Source organism: Thermothelomyces heterothallicus, assembly GCF_042370625.1.
Source record: "Thermothelomyces heterothallicus CBS 202.75 unplaced genomic scaffold P884_scaffold_3, whole genome shotgun sequence".
In the NCBI taxonomy this organism is placed as follows: Eukaryota; Fungi; Ascomycota; class Sordariomycetes; order Sordariales; family Chaetomiaceae; genus Thermothelomyces; species Thermothelomyces heterothallicus.
In genome coordinates, this window is record NW_027192564.1 from 1,316,960 (window position 1) to 1,333,922 (window position 16,963).

Consider the following 16,963-nt stretch of genomic DNA (forward strand, 5'->3'; position numbering starts at 1 on the left):
AGGTACCTGAACATCTCTAGGTTTGACACGGACCGTGTCAGCTCGAGCATGAACCCGCAGATGCTTTGACCCAAAGCTTCCCTTGGGTGCCTGCCCACTAGTAATCACCTCACCAAAGCAGGCAGGCAGGCAAGTCGGTAGCTACCTGGTAGGTAAGAGCAGGCCACTTCAAGGCCGTGCGCTTCTCGTTCATGGCTGGTTCGACCTGGGAAAGAGCACCCTTAGGGTACAACTGGGTACAAAGTTGGGGCCCGTGTGGCTGGGAAAACTCGAGCTTCTTTTCTTTCTCGGGACATAACAGGTTTCCATTGCTCTTCTGATTAGACCTACCTCATCCATTTGGATTTGTTGTTCCTACCTTGACGGCCTATCAATCAATCAAGCCATTTGTTCAGGCTCCCCTATCTTTCTCTGCTTACAGGGGCAACCGGTGAGCAGTCTCGGAACCGGCGACTCTCACCGTATATAATTATACACAGTAATTAGGCTTAAGCGGTGCTCAAAAGGGTTATGACGCAGCAACCCCATAGATTGACACTGGCATTGCTGCAACCCGCCGGGCACACGCGACAGCTGTAACCAAGCCAAGGCTGTGAGCGTAGCAAGTAAGGGCATAGCAGGGTAATCCGATCCGCGTTCACCCCCTGCACTGAAGGCAAATATGGGGAAATGGAGCAAACCGGGGCAATCGTGTATGAATTGGCAGACAGAAGGCGGTTTTGGCGCTCGAGACAAGCTGCCATTGTCCGTACTTCACGTTTGTCTCGATTTGAATTCGGTCAGCGCTCAACTCTCTTCTCCCTGAGCAGACTTTCATCCCGTTTCTCTCCTCAACAAGCAGTCAACTTAACCATGCCCCTCCTTCATAGCCGGCAACCCGCTCCTCTTCTTTCCCTTGCCCCCGCGTGCCCTCGGGCCTCTCTCGCTCTCTGTCGCACACACCTCGCAAGCATGTGCTCAGCCCTGGGCCTCCTCTCATGCGTCGGGATACATGGTCGAGTATACGGTGCTAGTGACGGTCTCCGTCACAGTCACGGGCTTGCAGGTCGGGCTCGAGTCCCCCGGCGGAGGAACGGGGCCGGCATCTATGCAGTCACCATCCGAGTCACGGACGAAGAACCTTGGAGTCTGAGCGTAGATTACGTAGACATTGGTACCGTTGATGGCGTTGCTGAGAGCAGTGAAACAAGTTTCAGCCCATGCCCCTCCCCCGACGAAGCTTCCATTATGTTGGGACGGTGATTGGAAAAGGTTGAGGTACTCACAATTGAAAACCCCACGAGGTGTTCACATCACAAGGAACGGTTACCTCGTGCTCGCCCGCAGTCGTCGGCACGTCAGACGCCACCTGGGTGTAGAACGGGGGCCAGTCCACAAAGTTGACCAGATAGATGCTGAACTTGGTCGGATCGGTGTCGACGCTGCTCCAGGTCACCCGGTACGTCTCCCCCTTTATCAGGGTGGAGTTCGCGACGGGCTCGAGAAATTGGATGGCCGAAACGAGCGGCGCCGCGAGGGCGAAAAGGGGCAAAACACGCATCTTTTGCCTGGGACCGCGGCCGACGACAGGGGGAAAGAAAACGAAAGAATGAATGAAAGAGTGACTGCAGTCGAAGTAGCGGCAAACGAACGGAAATCAAGTTGGATGTGGAAAAGACGGCAAAGGAGGGAATGGTTAAGAAAGAAATAGCCAAGATACTAGCGAAATCGAGCTTTCTGTTTTTGTATATGATACGGATAGCTGTTAACTATACGAATGGCCCCATCCTTACCCTTGCTCTCTCCCCATGCCGCCCAAGCTCGTCCAACGATACGGAGTAATTCTCCACCGTCGCTTCGGGATAACCCCTGTCCAGGAGTAATTATGTCAAACGTTAACCAAAACATCTAGATCTGGGCGATGTCGTGTATCTAATGCAAACAAGAAAACCGTTCCCCGGCACCCAAAGTGCTCGGGTTTATGTGCTATTTTGGAGCCAATGTGCTTCCTTTGATCGACGATACGCGAGGCCGGTTGATTTTCCACGTGGTGGCGATCCTTGCAGGTTCCACCATAGGTAAGAATGCTCCGATCACAAGTGACTAGGTTAAATTAACTTAGTGAGCTAAATGACTATAATTACACACGCGCGGCTACGAAGGCCTTCAGAAAATTTGTGCATGGTATGGTACAAAGGAGATGCTGAATCCGAACATCTTAGCACATTCGACATCAGGAAATAGACAGTTATCTGAGGGCGGAACAGAAGATGTCCATGCTGCTTGACCGCACATAATCTTGGAAAGTTGACTAATTATAACTTGAGATAGACACTTACAGATGCCCAAGTTAGTGACAGCCGTTCTATCACCGGTTGTTGGACCAAGTCTAGTTGGTCTTAGTTGTCATGGCTGATCGTTTCGCTGGCGATATGAAAACAAGATTAAGCAGAGTGCGATTTACTCGTGTCATCAATTGCCCATTTGGAAAGCTTAAGGGTTGCAGTACCTTGTAATTAAGATTCAAATGGGTCAGGATGTCTAGATCGGCAGCCATATGCAACACCCGTATTACAGCTACTCACCCACCTAGGTCCCTAGGTACCGTAGTCAGCGGCGTTTAAATTATAATTTAGAACCACAGAAGAGATAGCCATGCGAAAACAGATGCATTTGGCACTGAGGCACGTACGAATGGCCGTCCTACGGCCCCTACCCTTTACACTACGAAACATGGACTCAGCCGGAGATGGCACAAGTGGATCATGGCCATCCTGACTGGGATCAACTTTGTGGCGGGGCTGCTGTTTGCGCCTGAGACGAGGTATTACCGGGGCGAGGATGAGGCCGATCAGAGCCCGGATACCGCGTCGTCGTCAACGCCGTCGTCGACAGAGAAGGCTGAAGGGAATGAGGTAGCAACAGATCCTGCAGGGACGGGACAGAAGGCCAACGCCGCGGCCCCACAGATGCCCGGGAAGACCTGGGTGCAGGATCTCAGCCTGTGATCTGGAGTGGCACGGGACACAAACTTCTTCAGGATGCTTTGCTTGTCCAGCCGCTCCGCATGTTCGCATACCCCTGCGTTGTCTACGCGTTCCTCGGATACGTCGTGTCGCTTGTCGCTCGTTCTGACCGTGTCGGTCAACATACTCAACCCTTTCGTGTTCCAAGCGCCGCCGTACGGGCTGGTCACCCATGGTGAACAGCTTGATCAACATCCCGGGCTTTCTCGGCAACGTTATTGGCAGTTATGCTGGGGGTGGATTGGCTGGTGGATGTCTTCTGTGACTGACAGACCCGACGCAACAGAAGTGTCTTCGAGCCCGAAAGCCGGCTGTACTCGTGTCTCTTGCTGCTGCTCATCACCGGCGCCGGATGCATCCTTTTTGGGTATGGAGTGGAGAGAAAAACTGCACTGAACGAGTCTCTTCATCGGCTATGGTATGATCTCGGTTGCTCTGACGGCAAACCCCGCCATTACCATGGCAAATGTCCCCAACTGCTTGTTGCCTGTCAATTCGGATGCCTCGATGCTCGTGAACGGTGAGAGACTTTCCTTTCGGACGACTGCAACGATGAGCGACGCTGACTGGTCGCAGGGCTCGAGAACGTCGTGGCTTTTGGCGTTCTCTACGGAATTGTGCCTTGGGATGAGAAAGTCGGCTGCGTAAACTGTTTTGGCTCCCAAGCCGGGATATTTGTTGCCATAATCGGCCCGGGAATGGCGGTCTTCATCCCTTTCGCTGAGAAGATCAGACACGTCTAGGCCCGCTGGCGGATCATTTTGTGTTCCGACTTGCAAGACCGGCGAGAGGTTATCCGCATGAAAATTTGGACAGTCTGGAAGCTTGAATCGAGAGCTGTATCGATGGCAATTGCTCGATGGTAAGAAGCTGATCGATTTGTGTGGGGATAGATGGATGGATTGAGCGGTCTTCGTATCTCTGCTACGGCCGTTGATGATGGTAGATTGGTGGTGCTGATGGAAGAAAAGGAAGCTGACAAGGGCCGCCCCGCAGAAAGATGTGGATGGCTGCCACCCTGATGGGTCCGGGAACCCTAGTGGGGGGCTCGGTCGGATATGCTACAATGGTACTCCGTAGATGGCAAAACTTGGACATCAGATTGTGCCAGTAAAAAAATAACGTTACAGGTGTGCCAACAGCGGAATCCGCGGAGGAAACCGTGTACGTCCGTACTGTGCTTTGTATATAGTACACTACGGGATACCGGTCGATCATTCGGTTTCGGCTTGGCCAACGGAGATGCCAAGCTCTCGATGTGATCAAGCACGGGTTCAACACTGAAAGTGGGGCCACTCATGCAAGGCTCGGTGCAGGGGTCAGCTGCTGCGCTCGCACTGCTTATTCTCGTCGGCGAATGGAATGCGACCTCCACTCGCAAGGCTGTGACTACGATGGAGGGGCAACTTTTTGCCATACAATTCTCCAGTTGAACAACACCAACTTGTTGACCCCAACCGCTACGAATCCACAAACTGCCGCGAGCCCTGACGACATTTTCGAGACTGCATTTGTTCCAGATCGACTTGACCCCAGATTGCAGCCGATACGATCCTTTCCCTCGTCCATTCACACGTTCTCTACTCCGTAGCCCATTTCCGTCCCGCAATCCCGCAATCCGACGCCATGGCGAGCGACGGCAGGGCGGACGACCCCGTCAAGATCCAGATCCTCAAGGATGCTCTGTACGAGGAAATGAGGCAACATGGTTCCGAATCACGCCCTTTCTCGCAAAAAGACCTCCTCGACCTGAACATCATCCCCAATGGCAACCTCGAGCTCCTCCTCCAGGTCGTACAGCGGCTATGCGACGACAAGCTGTTGGTCGGTATAACAAACCATCATGCTGGGATGGCATGGAGGTGGCGTAGCAGGGAGGAAGCAAAGAAGTAGGCTCCTTGTCCTCTGCTGTTCCCACGACACATGGGCACCTCCGCTGACGGCCTTGAATCATAGGTACACGACCTTGCCCAACGACGAGACCGTCATGGTGTACTCGATAATCGACGAGGCCGGCGCCGACGGCATATGGAACCGGACGATCAAGAACAAGCTCAACATGCACGAGGCCGTTGTCAAGAACTGTATCAAGTTCCTCGAGTCCAAAGGCTACATTGCGAGCATGAAAAATGTCGAGCACCCGAACAAGAAGATGTACATCAAGGCCAACCTCCGCCCTTCCGAACGCGCGACCGGCGGGCCGTGGTTCACAGAAGGCGAGCTCGACACGGCCTTCATCACCGAACTGGAGGGCATCGTGTTCGAGTACATCAAGACCAAGAGCGCATACCGGGGCTCTCAACCACTTCCGGGGGGCGCCGCAGGCGGCGGAACCACCAAGACCCCGAAGAAGGGTGCCGTCGCCGGGGGCGAGACCACCACCACGACGGCCCGCGGCACAAAACGGTCCGCGACCGAGATCTCCACCGATGACGCCTCCGCGCCCTCGGCAAGAGGCGCGGGCGGCGCCGGCGGCACGCAGACCAAATCCCGCACCGTCTTCCTGCCCATGCCTGCCGGGTACAAGCACTACCCGACCGTGGCCGAGATCGCAAAGTTCATCCACGACACGGGCATCACCAACAACACGACCCTCGGCGAGGCCGACATCCAGCAGCTCGTCGACGTCCTGACCTACGACGGCCTGGTCGAGATGGTGCGCGTCGGCCGCCGCCGCGGCTACCGCGTCGCGCGCGCCGCCAAGCAGGACACGGTGCCCTTCCACAAGCGCCAGAAGGAGCGCGAGGCCGGCATCGGCCTCGACCGCCCCCTCGTCGTGGGCGCCGAGCCGCTCAGCAACGGCCTGACCGAGGCCCCGTGCGGCCGCTGTCCCGTCTTTGATCTGTGCGAGGAAGGAGGGCCGGTCAGCCCGAGTAACTGTGTATATTTTCTGCAGTGGCTGGAGCTCGAAGACCTGCCCAAGGCGGCGGCGCCGAATGTGGCCGTTCACCCATGAACAACCGGGCTTGGCTGCTGCAAGGGGAGGGGTGTGAGGCTGCTGCAAGGGAAGGAGGGGAGGGCCGGGAAGAGACCCCATTGGGGAAAGACAAGGGAGGACGGTGCGAATTGACGAAGAGCCACGGTTGTTGACGCACAACATCCTTGATGATACATAGATTATATACCCTGTTTCTGACGTCCCGCAAAGGGCAAGCACCTTGGTTTGTAACTGTATTAGAAAACGAATTCATGCCAGCAGGCTTCAGTTTGGCTCCTTTGATATCCAATTTCTATCCAAATTCTCCATGACCTGGGAAGTATCCAAAATGTTCGGCAAATGTGCTCGGGCGGTTCGAGGATAACGATCGATATCGGTACCTTGAAACCTTCCACCTCTTGCTGATGTTCAAGTTTCCTCTTGTGCGTAGAGACGCTTTACGCTTCCTCCTCCGGAAGCACGCCGCAGTCCACGATGGTGGGCTTCTTCGCCTCTGATTTATTGTCGTGGGTAGCTTCGATGGCTTTGACGACCTTTTTCGACTCTTCGTCGAGGACCTCGCCGAAAACGACGTGTTTGTCGTCAAGCCACGAAGTCACTACAGTGGTGATGAAGAACTGGGAGCCATTACTGCAACATACAAGTGTCAGCTTGTTGTATCGTGGCTGGCTCGACAAGGGGCAAGCTTCCTTACGTGTTGGGGCCTGCGTTGGCCATGGAGAGCAAGTAAGGCTTGTAGTGCTTGATCTGGTGGTTCTCGTCGGGAAACCTCTCGCCATAGATAGACATGCCACCGGTGCCCTGACAGACAGTTAGCTGCATAAGCTGGGCGCATCTGATTAGGCAAGCGTCCTCACATTGTGGCGAGTGAAGTCACCACCCTGAATCATGAAGTTGTTGACGACACGGTGGAAGGTTGAACCCTTGTAACCGAAGCCCATCTCACCCGTGCACAGGGTCTTGAAGTTAAGGGTAGTCTTGGGAACGACATCGTCAAAGAGCTTCAATTTGATGCGGCCCCTGAAAGCTATTCACTGTGTTAGATGCTGCTATTCATTTTACGCCACAGAACGCGTCCACTGTCAAATAATAACCGAAGACTGCTGAGACTCCTCGTATAGCATGATTATGTATGCAGCATCACTCCGAAAGAAACTCCGCCAAAGTTGACACACGTGGTAGGGACGAGATCTTGCAAGTACTCACTCTTGTTGGGATCCGTAGTCGGGTCGTCTTTCTTGTCGTACACCCACTCAACGTCGAGGAACCTAGACGAGACGAGGTAAGCGGAGCTTCGGTGGCGGGATGGAGCCGTTGCTCACACTTTGGATTGAGCCATGTTGATAGATGATACAGAGAAGCCTCTAACAGATATTCTGAAGGGAGAAGGACGAGACGGAGAGCATGCCGAGGTGAATTGACCGGATGGGAGATTGCGAAGGAGGGAGGAAGGTCGGAGGAAAGAAGAGCAATGGCGGGGTAGGAGGGGTCGAAGCATTTTCCGCACTGAGAGCAAGTGGGTTAGTGTTTCCTTCAGCCAACCGGAAGACGGAACTGATGATGTGGGACGAGGAGGGTAGGCTTCTTGCGCTCCACGGGCAGCGAGGGGCTGCTGTCCGAAATCGAAACGATCAGTGCTGCCAAGTGGGATGGTTCCTGGCGGACTCAGAACCGCTGTCCGAAGGAAGTGCAGCCAGATCGCCCCGCCATTGCGTCTCTGGACGGCGAAGCCAAGCCGAGCAGACGAAGAGCGGTTGCGATTAAGACAGCCAAAGGAGAATGGACGAGCGCCCGGGACCGCACAGCTCTCCGATTTCGACTATCACGGAGCAGCGAGCCCCAAACAGCCAGGGACCTCGGAGAGTGTATCCCACGTAGGTTGAACGGTTGGTAGAACCCGTGCCGGAGCTCTGGGCTTGCATGATATAGCGGGGACCGGTTGCGGTCTCCTAGTCGGCGCTGTGAAGCTCGCTGGAAGCTCATCGAGGGGTGACATTCATCCATGCAATGGTGTAGATGAAGGGGAGATGAGCGATCTGGGGAGCATCACCACCAGGCAATGATTGGCCCGGGAGGGACCAGGCGCATCATCAAAAGCAGCTGTGGTTGAAGGTCGCTCTGCTAAGAGCTGAGCTCAAACCGGACAACAGGGCGCAGGTATCAACCGTCATGGAAAACGCGGAAGGAGACACGCACCGTTTTAGGACGATGTCCTTGGAATTAATAATGGTACAAGTTAATAGTACACACGCCAACTATATGACGGTCGATGAACTGGCGGAATTGTTGACGACCAGCAACGCATAGCCAAATTTTGTCCTCCCAGCTTTTGTCCCGAGCTCAAGGTTCCAAAGCACGGGCCGTCCCTTACTCGTGCCTGGGAGATGAGGCAGCCCGCCGTAGTTACGTAATCCGAAAATTCTCCACTTTTTCGGACTCCGGGGTCTTGGCCATCTGCGGAATCGCCAGGGTCACATTTGCCGCCCGTGCCAGCATGCCAGCGCTGCTGCCCATCCTCCAACGCAAGTCATCAGTTAACGCAGCCGATTAAGCACCTGACGCACGCCAGATCAGGCCCGCGCAAGCACATTGCTGGCCTCTATAGAGCGCCTCTACACATTTCCGTCCAGTTGTGCGGGATTCTACCATCACAGTCTCCACGATGGATTTGAACAGCTTAAAAAAGCAGGTGTCAAACCTGACCCTGTACGATATCAAAGCTGGGGTGCGGAAGGTGCAAAATGGTAGGTTGATATGCGCTACAAAGGGCGACCTCAGAGTCTGGTAGGGTTGGTTCATGCTGACTTGATGGATAGCCGTCATGAACTACACCGAAATGGAGGCAAAGGTGCGTGGTTCGCCGAGGCTATTAATGGGCGACACTGACGGTTGAATTCTACTTGTCAGGTTCGCGAAGCCACAAACAATGAACCATGGGGCGCATCATCTACGCAGATGCAAGAGATTGCCGATGGCACTTTCAACTAGTACGTAGTTTTCCCTCAAGGCTTGCTGTGGCTCGGTCCGTCTGATAACCAGTGCTTCAGCCAGACTCTGAACGAAATCATGCCCATGATTTACCGACGATTTACGGAAAAGTCAGCAGAAGAATGGCGCCAAATCTATAAGGCACTTCAATTGCTGGAATACCTCATCAAGCACGGCTCCGAACGGGTTGTTGACGATGCTCGATCCCATATCTCGTTGCTCAAGATGCTGCGCCAGTTCCACTACATTGACCAGAACGGCAAGGACCAAGGCGTCAATATCCGACACCGTGCCAACGAGTTGGCCAAACTTCTCAGTGACGTTGACCTCATTCGAGCTGAGCGCAAGAAGGCACGCGCAAATAAGGGCAAATTCACAAGCATGCAGGGCGGCAGTGGTTTTGGTAGCTCAAGCCGTTATGGCGGCTTTGGAAGTGACTCTGGATATGGAGGTGGCAGCAGCTCGACATACGGCGGATATTCCGGCGGCGTCTATGGTGACGGGGGCGGCTTCGGGGGGCAATCTGACGAGTACCGCACATCGCAGTCGCGGGCGGACAAGTTTGAAGAATACGACGAGTTTGATGAAGCAGAACGGCCTGCTGCATCGGCGAGTCGGGTGACGCGGGACACAACTGAGCGGGCCGGTGTCAAGCGAACGACGGACCAGCCGAAAAAGAAGGAGCCTGAGGTGGATCTATTCAGTTTCGATGAGCCAGCCGCTCCGGCTGAACCGGCGCCAGCCAAATCATCCGGACTGGCATCCCTGGATAGCGGCGCCGCTGACGATGACGAGTTTGACGACTTCCAATCGGCGACTCCCGCTGCGCAGACAGCCGCGCCCCCAGCATCGCAAACGGCAGCTCTCCCGCCGCTGATCACGACATCTGTGTCCAGCATGCCACTAGCGGCACCCAAGCCTGTGTCTGCACCCCAGCAAGCAAACCTGAGCGGTATGGTTGCCATGTCGTCTATTTCCCCTCCACCAAGCTCCTCCGCCAGCCCGGCCGCCAATGTTTCGGCCTTCTCCACGCCCCTCGCCCCTAGCACGCTCTCTCCCGCCGCGCAGGCACCCAAGCCTACTGGATATCAGGCATCTGCCCCGAATTATTTCACCTCGGTGCCAGCACCTAGCTCCTCATCATCCGTTGGGACCAAGCCTTCTAGAGGTCCTGAGGCTTCCAAGTCAGCCGCCGGGGGCGACGCGTTTGGTGCCCTTTGGTCGCAAGCAAGCTCTGGTATAAAGAAGAATACACAGGCCGGCCCGGGCCCAGCCTTGGGCCAACTCGCGAAGGAGAAGAGCAATGCCGGTATCTGGGGCGCCCCCGCGCCGTCCGCACCGAGCAGCGGCTCCACCGGTAGCAAGCCGGTTGGCAATGGACTTGATGACCTGCTCGGCTAGTTTTGAGCATGTTCTATCTCAGCTGCGGAGTATTTGTGTCCCATTCTCTAGTTTGTGAGAAATTTAGATCGGCTTTGGAGGAAAGAGAACATTTGGGGGTTCGATCTGCCAGGGCTGTGGCCCTGTGGCGGCGGCGCCAGAGAGTGACATTATTGTCAAACGGTCTTTGTGAGTCCTAACGCTCCGGCCACCCTGGCCTGCTGTGGTCTTCTATCTTGGTAAAGACCTGCCGCGCCGCAAAGCCGGTGTAGACCCATCCACCACGCCACAATCACACAGCAAAAACACGGTGTAGCCCTCAGTTTGCGAGCGCCATGACGATGTCTAAGCACGCTTTTCCGTGTTAACTAGTCACGGTTTGTAACATTCTTACTCGCAATCTTCTGAACAGTCTCGTGGCAAACACATGGCCTCCCTTGATCGCTGGCTGGTCGCGCTCGGTATCGCTTGGTCGCCTGCCCTGTCTTCCATCCTTCGCTTCCCCACCAAACCGGCCGGAAACTCGGGCCTCTCCGGGTTTCGGATTGAACCTGACCTGATGGCCGGACCCGGAGCCCGAGACGCGCCAGAAACGGAATATTGGTGTCCCAGAAGTGATGTACTATAGCAACATGACCGGTTAACGTCAAGATGTTCCGTAGCTTCTGCGTCAATCCCTCTTTCGATGCGTATGATCTTCATGGCCGCCGGCTTCGTCCTCCCGGTTACCATGTGTTAACACTTCACCTTGGTTTCGCGCATGTGGCGCCTTTAGTTGTGCTGTGTCGGATCTTCAACTCATTATAGTTTGACCCCCATAGCTATCGCCTCCTTGGGGCCTTTTCTTCTGAACCCTCCCAGCCATCATCGGTTTCTCTTCAACCAAAGCCAAAGCACGTTTTGGACTTATCCCAGAGCAACTGGAGACGGACAACAGGTCCCATTCAGCATGCAGTACGTGGCACACGACACCTTTTCTCTTCGCCCGAAAGGCATCTACGCCTATGCTTTCCTCGTCTGTCGCATTGCACGTAAGTCTGGTGGTGTCTTCTGGGCCCCTTGACCCCTCGTGAAGAGGAGAACGTATGCTGATAATTTCTCGCAGAGATTATCTGTCTCGCCATCTCCACCGGTTTATCAGGCAGTATGTCAACTTCTATCCGTCGATGATTCTATGCAGACAACAGAAAGAAAACGACTGACAACAAGGGGGAAAGACTTACTTTCAATCACCTCCCGCGGACATCAGACTGCCCCGGCGAATCTGATTGTTGTTATCATCCTCGTAAGTCCCCACTCCGTCTTTTTTACCTTTACTGCTGGGGAGAAGTAGCTAATAGAGACCGAATTGGGGATGTTATTAGACGGGCATAGCACTAGTATGGGTGATCGTTTCATCGACCGGTTACTCCACGCGATACCTTCCCTACCCAAAAACACTGTCCCTTGACTTGTTGTTCCTTATTCCGTTTGTGACCATGGCTGCCATTCTCGGGCTGCCGATGGCCGAGGCAAACTGCGCGGTTGTGGCGCGGAACGGTAGATTTGAGATCACCGCGCCCCATGGAAGCTCGGTCGGGAAAGTTTCCTTTCCCTCAGACGGGAGGGCTTCTTGCACCAAGCTTTTTGCGGTCTGGGTGCTATTGGTTGTGATATCCGCATTATTTACCGTTAGTGCCTTATCGGTTGGGTTTCTGCATCTCGGGAAGAAACAGTCAGAGAAGGAAAATTTTCCAGGCAGAATCGAGCCGGGTGAAGGGAGCAGTCGCGCGAGATATGCTCAGGGAATGAGCGAGCCTCACGGGGGACGCTTCAACCCAGCGTCAAGTGCTCAGCCTGGTGGGTTTGAAGCCGGCGGAAACTACTCCTCAATCAGACCTAGCGTCAGCGAGGATCGGCTCGACCTCAACAGACCGGTCACGGTAGCCCCGGATGGGCCCTCATATGCGGGCACAGGAGGGTACGGTGATAGTGGGGAGTCACTTACTTTGCCCCCTAGAACGTACCGATCTCGGCGCATAGCCTAGGGACTCGGGGCGCCTGGTGAGAGGGGTGTGATCGAACCCCAGAGGGTACCAGCCATGGAACAGCAAGGGATGCAAAGCACGAGGATGAGCGGCGACCGGAGAAGAGCCCCGTTCGAGAGCAGAGATGGTTGGATTCGAGCGGAACTCGCCGGAATGGGGCAAGCGAAGACGTCCTCTGCGGATGGTCGACTGCGGCGCGAATAGATACATGCCGGCGAAACGAAGTCCAGCACGGCGAGCAAACATAGCGCCATGCCCTTCGCATCGTTACGGTCCCAAGCCACCTCTTTCGGTAAGGCGCCCACAGGTAACCGGTTGGCTTCTGGAGACGAAGCCGTCGAAGGGAAAACTGCCACTCTCCCTGGATCGTATTATCAAGACGAGAGCCGACGGAGTGACAGCGAACGACAATTGAGCGATGCCGAGCCGGTCGCTTTGAGATCGAGGCTCGCTGACCTCGAAGATGTGCCGGGGGTTCCTTTGAATGGATACGGTTCGCCCCGCTGCCTACGCCCTTCGTTGATTCCAAAGCCGTTGGCTCTTGGGGGGAATGGGAAGTCGGGTAGGAAGAGAGTGAACGAGAAGTCGGCGGGAAGTGGCTGGTGGGGAGCGCTGGCCAGCGTAATTTTCGAACCACAAGCGGAGTACAACCGGTCCAATGTATTGTAATGAGCGTGATAGAAGGGTAACAGCCAAAAGGTGCACTCAGTATACAATAGTCGCACAAAGATAGTGGAACTGGTACCGGCTGAGCAGTCGGCCAGGGCGCGTTCGTTTGGTGTGCCGACCGGGGAACTACCTTCTCCTGAAAGCATCCGGTATGACGCATATGGTATCACCTCGTCGGGCAGGCCGGGTATCATCCTGTTTGACTCAGATCAACAAGGCTGGCCGGCCCAAGCAGTTGAGAGCGGCCGCAAGGTCCCAGCAATCCGGACTGATCTCGGCGCGGCGTTCCCAGACCCTCTCCATAATAGCAAGGCCCTCCCGGATGGTGCCAAAGACTTTGAACGGACCCATACCCGCTACTAGCTCTCGGAAAATCCGTTCTTGGTCTGGAGCTGCCAAGGACCCAGTGATGGTGAAAGGCCACACAAGCGTTCGGAGGCAATCAGGGCTCGGAAGACTCAACATCATGTCAATGGTTAGGGTGACGGAGTTCCGGATCTCCGGGCTGGAGGGCTGCCATCCAGAAAGCACGACGTTCAGGTATGTGATGGCTGCCTGAGCCCAAATTCGGGTGTTCATGGCAGTACCATGCATCACCTGTGGCGAAAAGCTGCCGGCAAAATACTGCAGAAGATGTTGAGTTCCATCCGCGGATCCTGGCCCGCCTTGACTGATAGCAGCATCAAGAGTTTGCAGGGAGGCCTGAAGACGCTCCTCAATTGCTGAAGCGCGGTTGACGAGGTGAGTGATGGACAAGGACCCTGCCCGCTTCATCTCCTTCTTCCAAGCATCAAGGGCGGCAATCTCTCCAATGGAGAGAATAACCCAGTTTTCGATACCGACGAACTCATGAAGGTTAATGTGCGGTACCGTCCCTTCCTTCTCGCTTCCTGGCATGTGATGCCTGTCATTTTCCTCAAGCGTCGCCATTAAGTGCCGATGCCACTGTAGAAGGCGTGGGCGCTCCTGCAAGGCGGTGCTGCCGAGAGTATCGAGGAAGAGAAGCTGGGCAGTGAAGAAGCGCAGGATTGCCTGATCAGAACCCCAGGGGTGGTTCTTGGGAGTCCACGTGAAGGGCTTCGAGCCGAGCTGGAGGAGCACCATCATGAAGCAATGACGGCCGGCCTCTGTTACAGCGTGATGCTTCATCATCTCGTTGAAGAGTTCGGCCGCAGCGTTCAGATGCATGGCCCAGTTGCCGGGTTTTGCAATAGCAACTTCACACGTCATGAGCTGGATGATACTTGCCATTACACGGTTCGCCTCGGCCAGGTTTCCTTTCACGCCGCGGGTAACGATGTCTCGCATCTCTCGTTGCAGCCACTGGAGAGCCAACCCTTGCTGCTTGTGGAGAGCTTCCAGGTTTTGCGTATGGCACTGATGAGACGCGTCTTGGATGTGCCCAAGGATGATGCCGTAAAAATAGTTGGCCAGGCTAAGGGCGGAGTGGAATAGGGCTTTGTTCTTGACGAGAAGGACCAAAAGCCATCCCCGCCCTACATCTGCAAAGGATGGCCGATAGTACGGAAACAAGAATGGGAAGACATAATCCAAGTACATCATGGTCGAGTGCGCCTCCTCCTCCTTGGACAAACTCTCTTTCGACTCGTCGCACTGCGGACTGGGACTGTCTGAGTGCTCATCGGGGGACGGAATTGACAACGAGGAATCAGTTGAACCGCTGTCGAATCCAGTTCTCGGCGTGGAATCTTCAGATATGGAGCGCGAGGCTGATGTTGAAGAGGCATTCGCACCGAGAGCTGGCGGGACGGCGTTGATCAGGTCTTTCGGTGCGGTGGTATCGCTATCGTCGGTGAGAGAGGCATCAAGCGACTCGAGCCTGATCTCGAGACCCTGAAGGTATCGCCGCTCGCGCCGATGAGCAGCCTTGCGCTTGACCTCTCTTTTTAGCCAGTCGGCTTTCTGCTTCTGCTTTTCGCCGCCGTCCATCCATTCTGGCTTGTCGTCGCTGTACAAACAATCGATCTCGAGTGCTACACAACCCTTGCAGATCGGGCGTGCCTCGTCACATTTTTTGCGCCGAAGACGGCACGTCCAGCAGCCGCCAGCACTTCGTGATTTTGTCGCCACGGGATGCATGTCCTCAAAGTAGGTGGATAATGGAGTGGCATGCGAGCTTTGGCGTTGGATGGTGGTTGCGCGAGGATCCGCTGAATGTAGTAAAGGCAGTGTCAGTCGACCGATTTGTCAGCGGCGCGGCAGCCGAAATTCGTGTGTGTACGGATGTAATCCGTACAACGTGAGTACTGAAATACATGTCGGATGTGTATATTACAGACCCGTACAGTACCGCCAAGCAGCTGACGCGCGTTGACGGATATATGAGGACTAGATGCTGAAGAAACGTGTAAAAGCCCACAACCAACATCCAGAATAATCGTTCATACGGAATCTCGCCTGCCTTCAAAGAAGAAAATTATCTTTTTTCATGCTTGTAAAGGAAGAGCATTTACCAACCACCTTACTGCCCACACGGTCGCACGCTCATGCCATTAAGATATCTTGGCATCCGCCGCACGATAAGCCCACAACTCCTGTGGCTGGCCGGCAGCATCACACGAAGCGAACCTCCACCACCCAGAGTGCCAGGCTCCGGCGAGGTTGATAAGCCCCCATTTGATGGGCGCCGGCATGGGTGGCCAATTTGCCCACATGCCGTCCTCAACAGTACGGTCAAGATTGAGCAGGAAGAAGGGAACGACATCGGTGACGCCCGCCTTGGTCACTGTGCTCTTGCCCCATGCCTTAAACGTGGCCGCAGCGGCGTCATTCTCGGGTGTGCCCTGCTTGGGCGCGTTCGGGTGGTCAGCAAGCTTGGAGATGGTTGTGATCTCGTTGTGGAAGTGATGCTCGAAAGGTTGCTGGAAGGACTTCATGATTTGAAGCAACTCGTCGCCAGAAAAATCGGAGGGGGCCTTGAGACCAGTGAGGTACTTCTCAAAATCGGCGAGGCCGGGAAGGAACGACTCTACGATTACCCAGTCATCATCAGCCTTCAATCAGGTGGAAACTTTAAACAGCCCATTCAGGTCAACTAACCATGCTCCTTGTGCGTTTCCTCAAAGATTGTTTTGTCCTTGAGGAGCTCCTCGATCTTCGGAAACAACGTAACTTCCTCGTCATCATGGTGCGACTTGACGAATTTGAACCAAGTCAGGCAGTAACCGACGAAATCGGCCTTGTCCTTGTCGGCAACAAGAGGGGCTTGATGGTAGATAGAATTATAGCCGCGGAAGATCGAATTATCTAGGTTGCCATTAGTCAACTTCCTGCTATGTCCGAGTCTTTGCTCATGACTCGAAAGATCCATCGACTCGTAGATCTGGAGCAATGGATGGTTTCCAGTGTTGCCAAGCGGATCAGGGCTGACATACGCAGCAAGGACATGTGTGTTGCTCCTGACGTAAAGATATCGGTCTGTAAATGTATAGAAGAACCAGATCAGCCACCGTATACACAATTGAACGGTAATTCCTCGTCGGAGTGCTGGTACCTTTTTAGTCAGGAACTGAGGAGTGGTGATGAGCTTCAACGGCCCATCGGCCCACTGCTTCGAGGGCGCGACTGAAGACATCATGAACGGTGCGCGGGTGAGGATAAACCCCAGCACTGTAACCAGAATGGAGATAGTTAGCCTCGTTGTGAAGATGGCCATGGCAAGATGCAAGACAGTTCCAACCTGCCCAAGCTCTCAACGAGGTGTCGTATGACAAGAGGTACGGAATATGGATTACTCGGAGGTGCGGCTTGGGTCGGGGTGGGACCAGATTGTCCGACGAGCAACCTAAGTGGGGTCGGGCTTTATGAATTACTCGCAGCCCATTGGCCATCCTGCGTCCAGGGCCCAACGTTCGAGAACTTCGGGAAGGCGCAGAAGGCGCCTCAGGCGCATCCCAGTTTGCTCAAGCCCTCACACTGTGTTCGCCAATTCCGGC

At 54.8% G+C, this 16,963-nt stretch overlaps 7 protein-coding genes across 7 annotated transcripts; 4 read left to right on the plus strand and 3 right to left on the minus strand.

Annotated features, from left to right (window-relative positions):
- Positions 1–539: 539 nt before the first annotated feature.
- P884DRAFT_327485 (Ser-Thr-rich glycosyl-phosphatidyl-inositol-anchored membrane family-domain-containing protein) lies at positions 540–1,686 on the minus strand. The gene is made up of 2 exons (XM_069445547.1): positions 1,266–1,686; positions 540–1,171 (listed from the first exon to the last, which is right to left on the minus strand). The coding sequence occupies exons 1-2, from the start codon at positions 1,538–1,540 to the stop codon at positions 976–978; spliced, it is 471 nt and encodes a 156-aa protein (XP_069300743.1). The 5' UTR covers positions 1,541–1,686; the 3' UTR covers positions 540–975.
- A 1,058-nt stretch (positions 1,687–2,744) lies between these two features.
- P884DRAFT_289935 (uncharacterized protein) lies at positions 2,745–3,748 on the plus strand (the record flags this gene model as incomplete). The annotated part of the gene is made up of 4 exons (XM_069444029.1): positions 2,745–2,983; positions 3,292–3,372; positions 3,407–3,525; positions 3,582–3,748. The coding sequence occupies 4 exons, from the start codon at positions 2,745–2,747 to the stop codon at positions 3,746–3,748; spliced, it is 606 nt and encodes a 201-aa protein (XP_069300744.1).
- A 787-nt stretch (positions 3,749–4,535) lies between these two features.
- P884DRAFT_327487 (RNA polymerase Rpc34) lies at positions 4,536–6,119 on the plus strand. Its single transcript, XM_069445548.1, has 2 exons — positions 4,536–4,894; positions 4,962–6,119. The coding sequence occupies exons 1-2, from the start codon at positions 4,632–4,634 to the stop codon at positions 5,959–5,961; spliced, it is 1,263 nt and encodes a 420-aa protein (XP_069300745.1). The 5' UTR covers positions 4,536–4,631; the 3' UTR covers positions 5,962–6,119.
- Positions 6,120–6,380: 261 nt separating this feature from the next.
- P884DRAFT_192231 (cyclophilin-like domain-containing protein) lies at positions 6,381–6,962 on the minus strand (the record flags this gene model as incomplete). Its single annotated transcript, XM_069437658.1, has 3 exons — positions 6,381–6,573; positions 6,638–6,744; positions 6,801–6,962. Coding segments are annotated over 3 exons (462 nt in total), but the record flags the coding sequence as incomplete, so codon positions are not given.
- A 1,493-nt stretch (positions 6,963–8,455) lies between these two features.
- On the plus strand, positions 8,456–10,744 carry P884DRAFT_217808 (uncharacterized protein). Its single transcript, XM_069439361.1, has 4 exons — positions 8,456–8,687; positions 8,760–8,791; positions 8,851–8,930; positions 8,991–10,744. Exons 1-4 carry the CDS (start codon positions 8,606–8,608, stop codon positions 10,330–10,332), a joined length of 1,536 nt encoding a protein of 511 aa, XP_069300747.1. The 5' UTR covers positions 8,456–8,605; the 3' UTR covers positions 10,333–10,744.
- Positions 10,745–11,260: 516 nt separating this feature from the next.
- On the plus strand, positions 11,261–13,007 carry P884DRAFT_275255 (uncharacterized protein; the record flags this gene model as incomplete). The annotated part of the gene is made up of 6 exons (XM_069442825.1): positions 11,261–11,342; positions 11,417–11,455; positions 11,529–11,596; positions 11,676–12,271; position 12,383; positions 12,543–13,007. The coding sequence occupies 6 exons, from the start codon at positions 11,261–11,263 to the stop codon at positions 13,005–13,007; spliced, it is 1,251 nt and encodes a 416-aa protein (XP_069300748.1).
- A 204-nt stretch (positions 13,008–13,211) lies between these two features.
- Positions 13,212–16,683, minus strand: P884DRAFT_267313 (fungal-specific transcription factor domain-containing protein; the record flags this gene model as incomplete). The annotated part of the gene is made up of 4 exons (XM_069442095.1): positions 13,212–15,178; positions 15,547–15,996; positions 16,068–16,350; positions 16,522–16,683. The coding sequence occupies 4 exons, from the start codon at positions 16,681–16,683 to the stop codon at positions 13,212–13,214; spliced, it is 2,862 nt and encodes a 953-aa protein (XP_069300749.1).
- Positions 16,684–16,963: the final 280 nt, after the last annotated feature.

What these genes read in the sequence shown, in the direction of transcription:
- P884DRAFT_327485 (XM_069445547.1), bottom strand. Translation starts at nt 1,540, where the DNA reads ATGCGTGTTTTGCCCCTTTTCGCCCTCGCGGCGCCGCTCGTTTCGGCC. An exon ending in ACCTCGTGGGGTTTTCAATT is followed by an intron (nt 1,172 to 1,265) that starts GTGAGTACCTCA and finishes CACTGCTCTCAG; the next exon opens with CAACGCCATCAACGGTACCA.
- P884DRAFT_327487 (XM_069445548.1), top strand. Translation starts at nt 4,632, where the DNA reads ATGGCGAGCGACGGCAGGGCGGACGACCCCGTCAAGATCCAGATCCTC. An exon ending in AGCAGGGAGGAAGCAAAGAA is followed by an intron (nt 4,895 to 4,961) that starts GTAGGCTCCTTG and finishes CTTGAATCATAG; the next exon opens with GTACACGACCTTGCCCAACG.
- P884DRAFT_217808 (XM_069439361.1), top strand. Translation starts at nt 8,606, where the DNA reads ATGGATTTGAACAGCTTAAAAAAGCAGGTGTCAAACCTGACCCTGTAC. An exon ending in GGTGCGGAAGGTGCAAAATG is followed by an intron (nt 8,688 to 8,759) that starts GTAGGTTGATAT and finishes CTTGATGGATAG; the next exon opens with CCGTCATGAACTACACCGAA. An exon ending in ACACCGAAATGGAGGCAAAG is followed by an intron (nt 8,792 to 8,850) that starts GTGCGTGGTTCG and finishes TCTACTTGTCAG; the next exon opens with GTTCGCGAAGCCACAAACAA.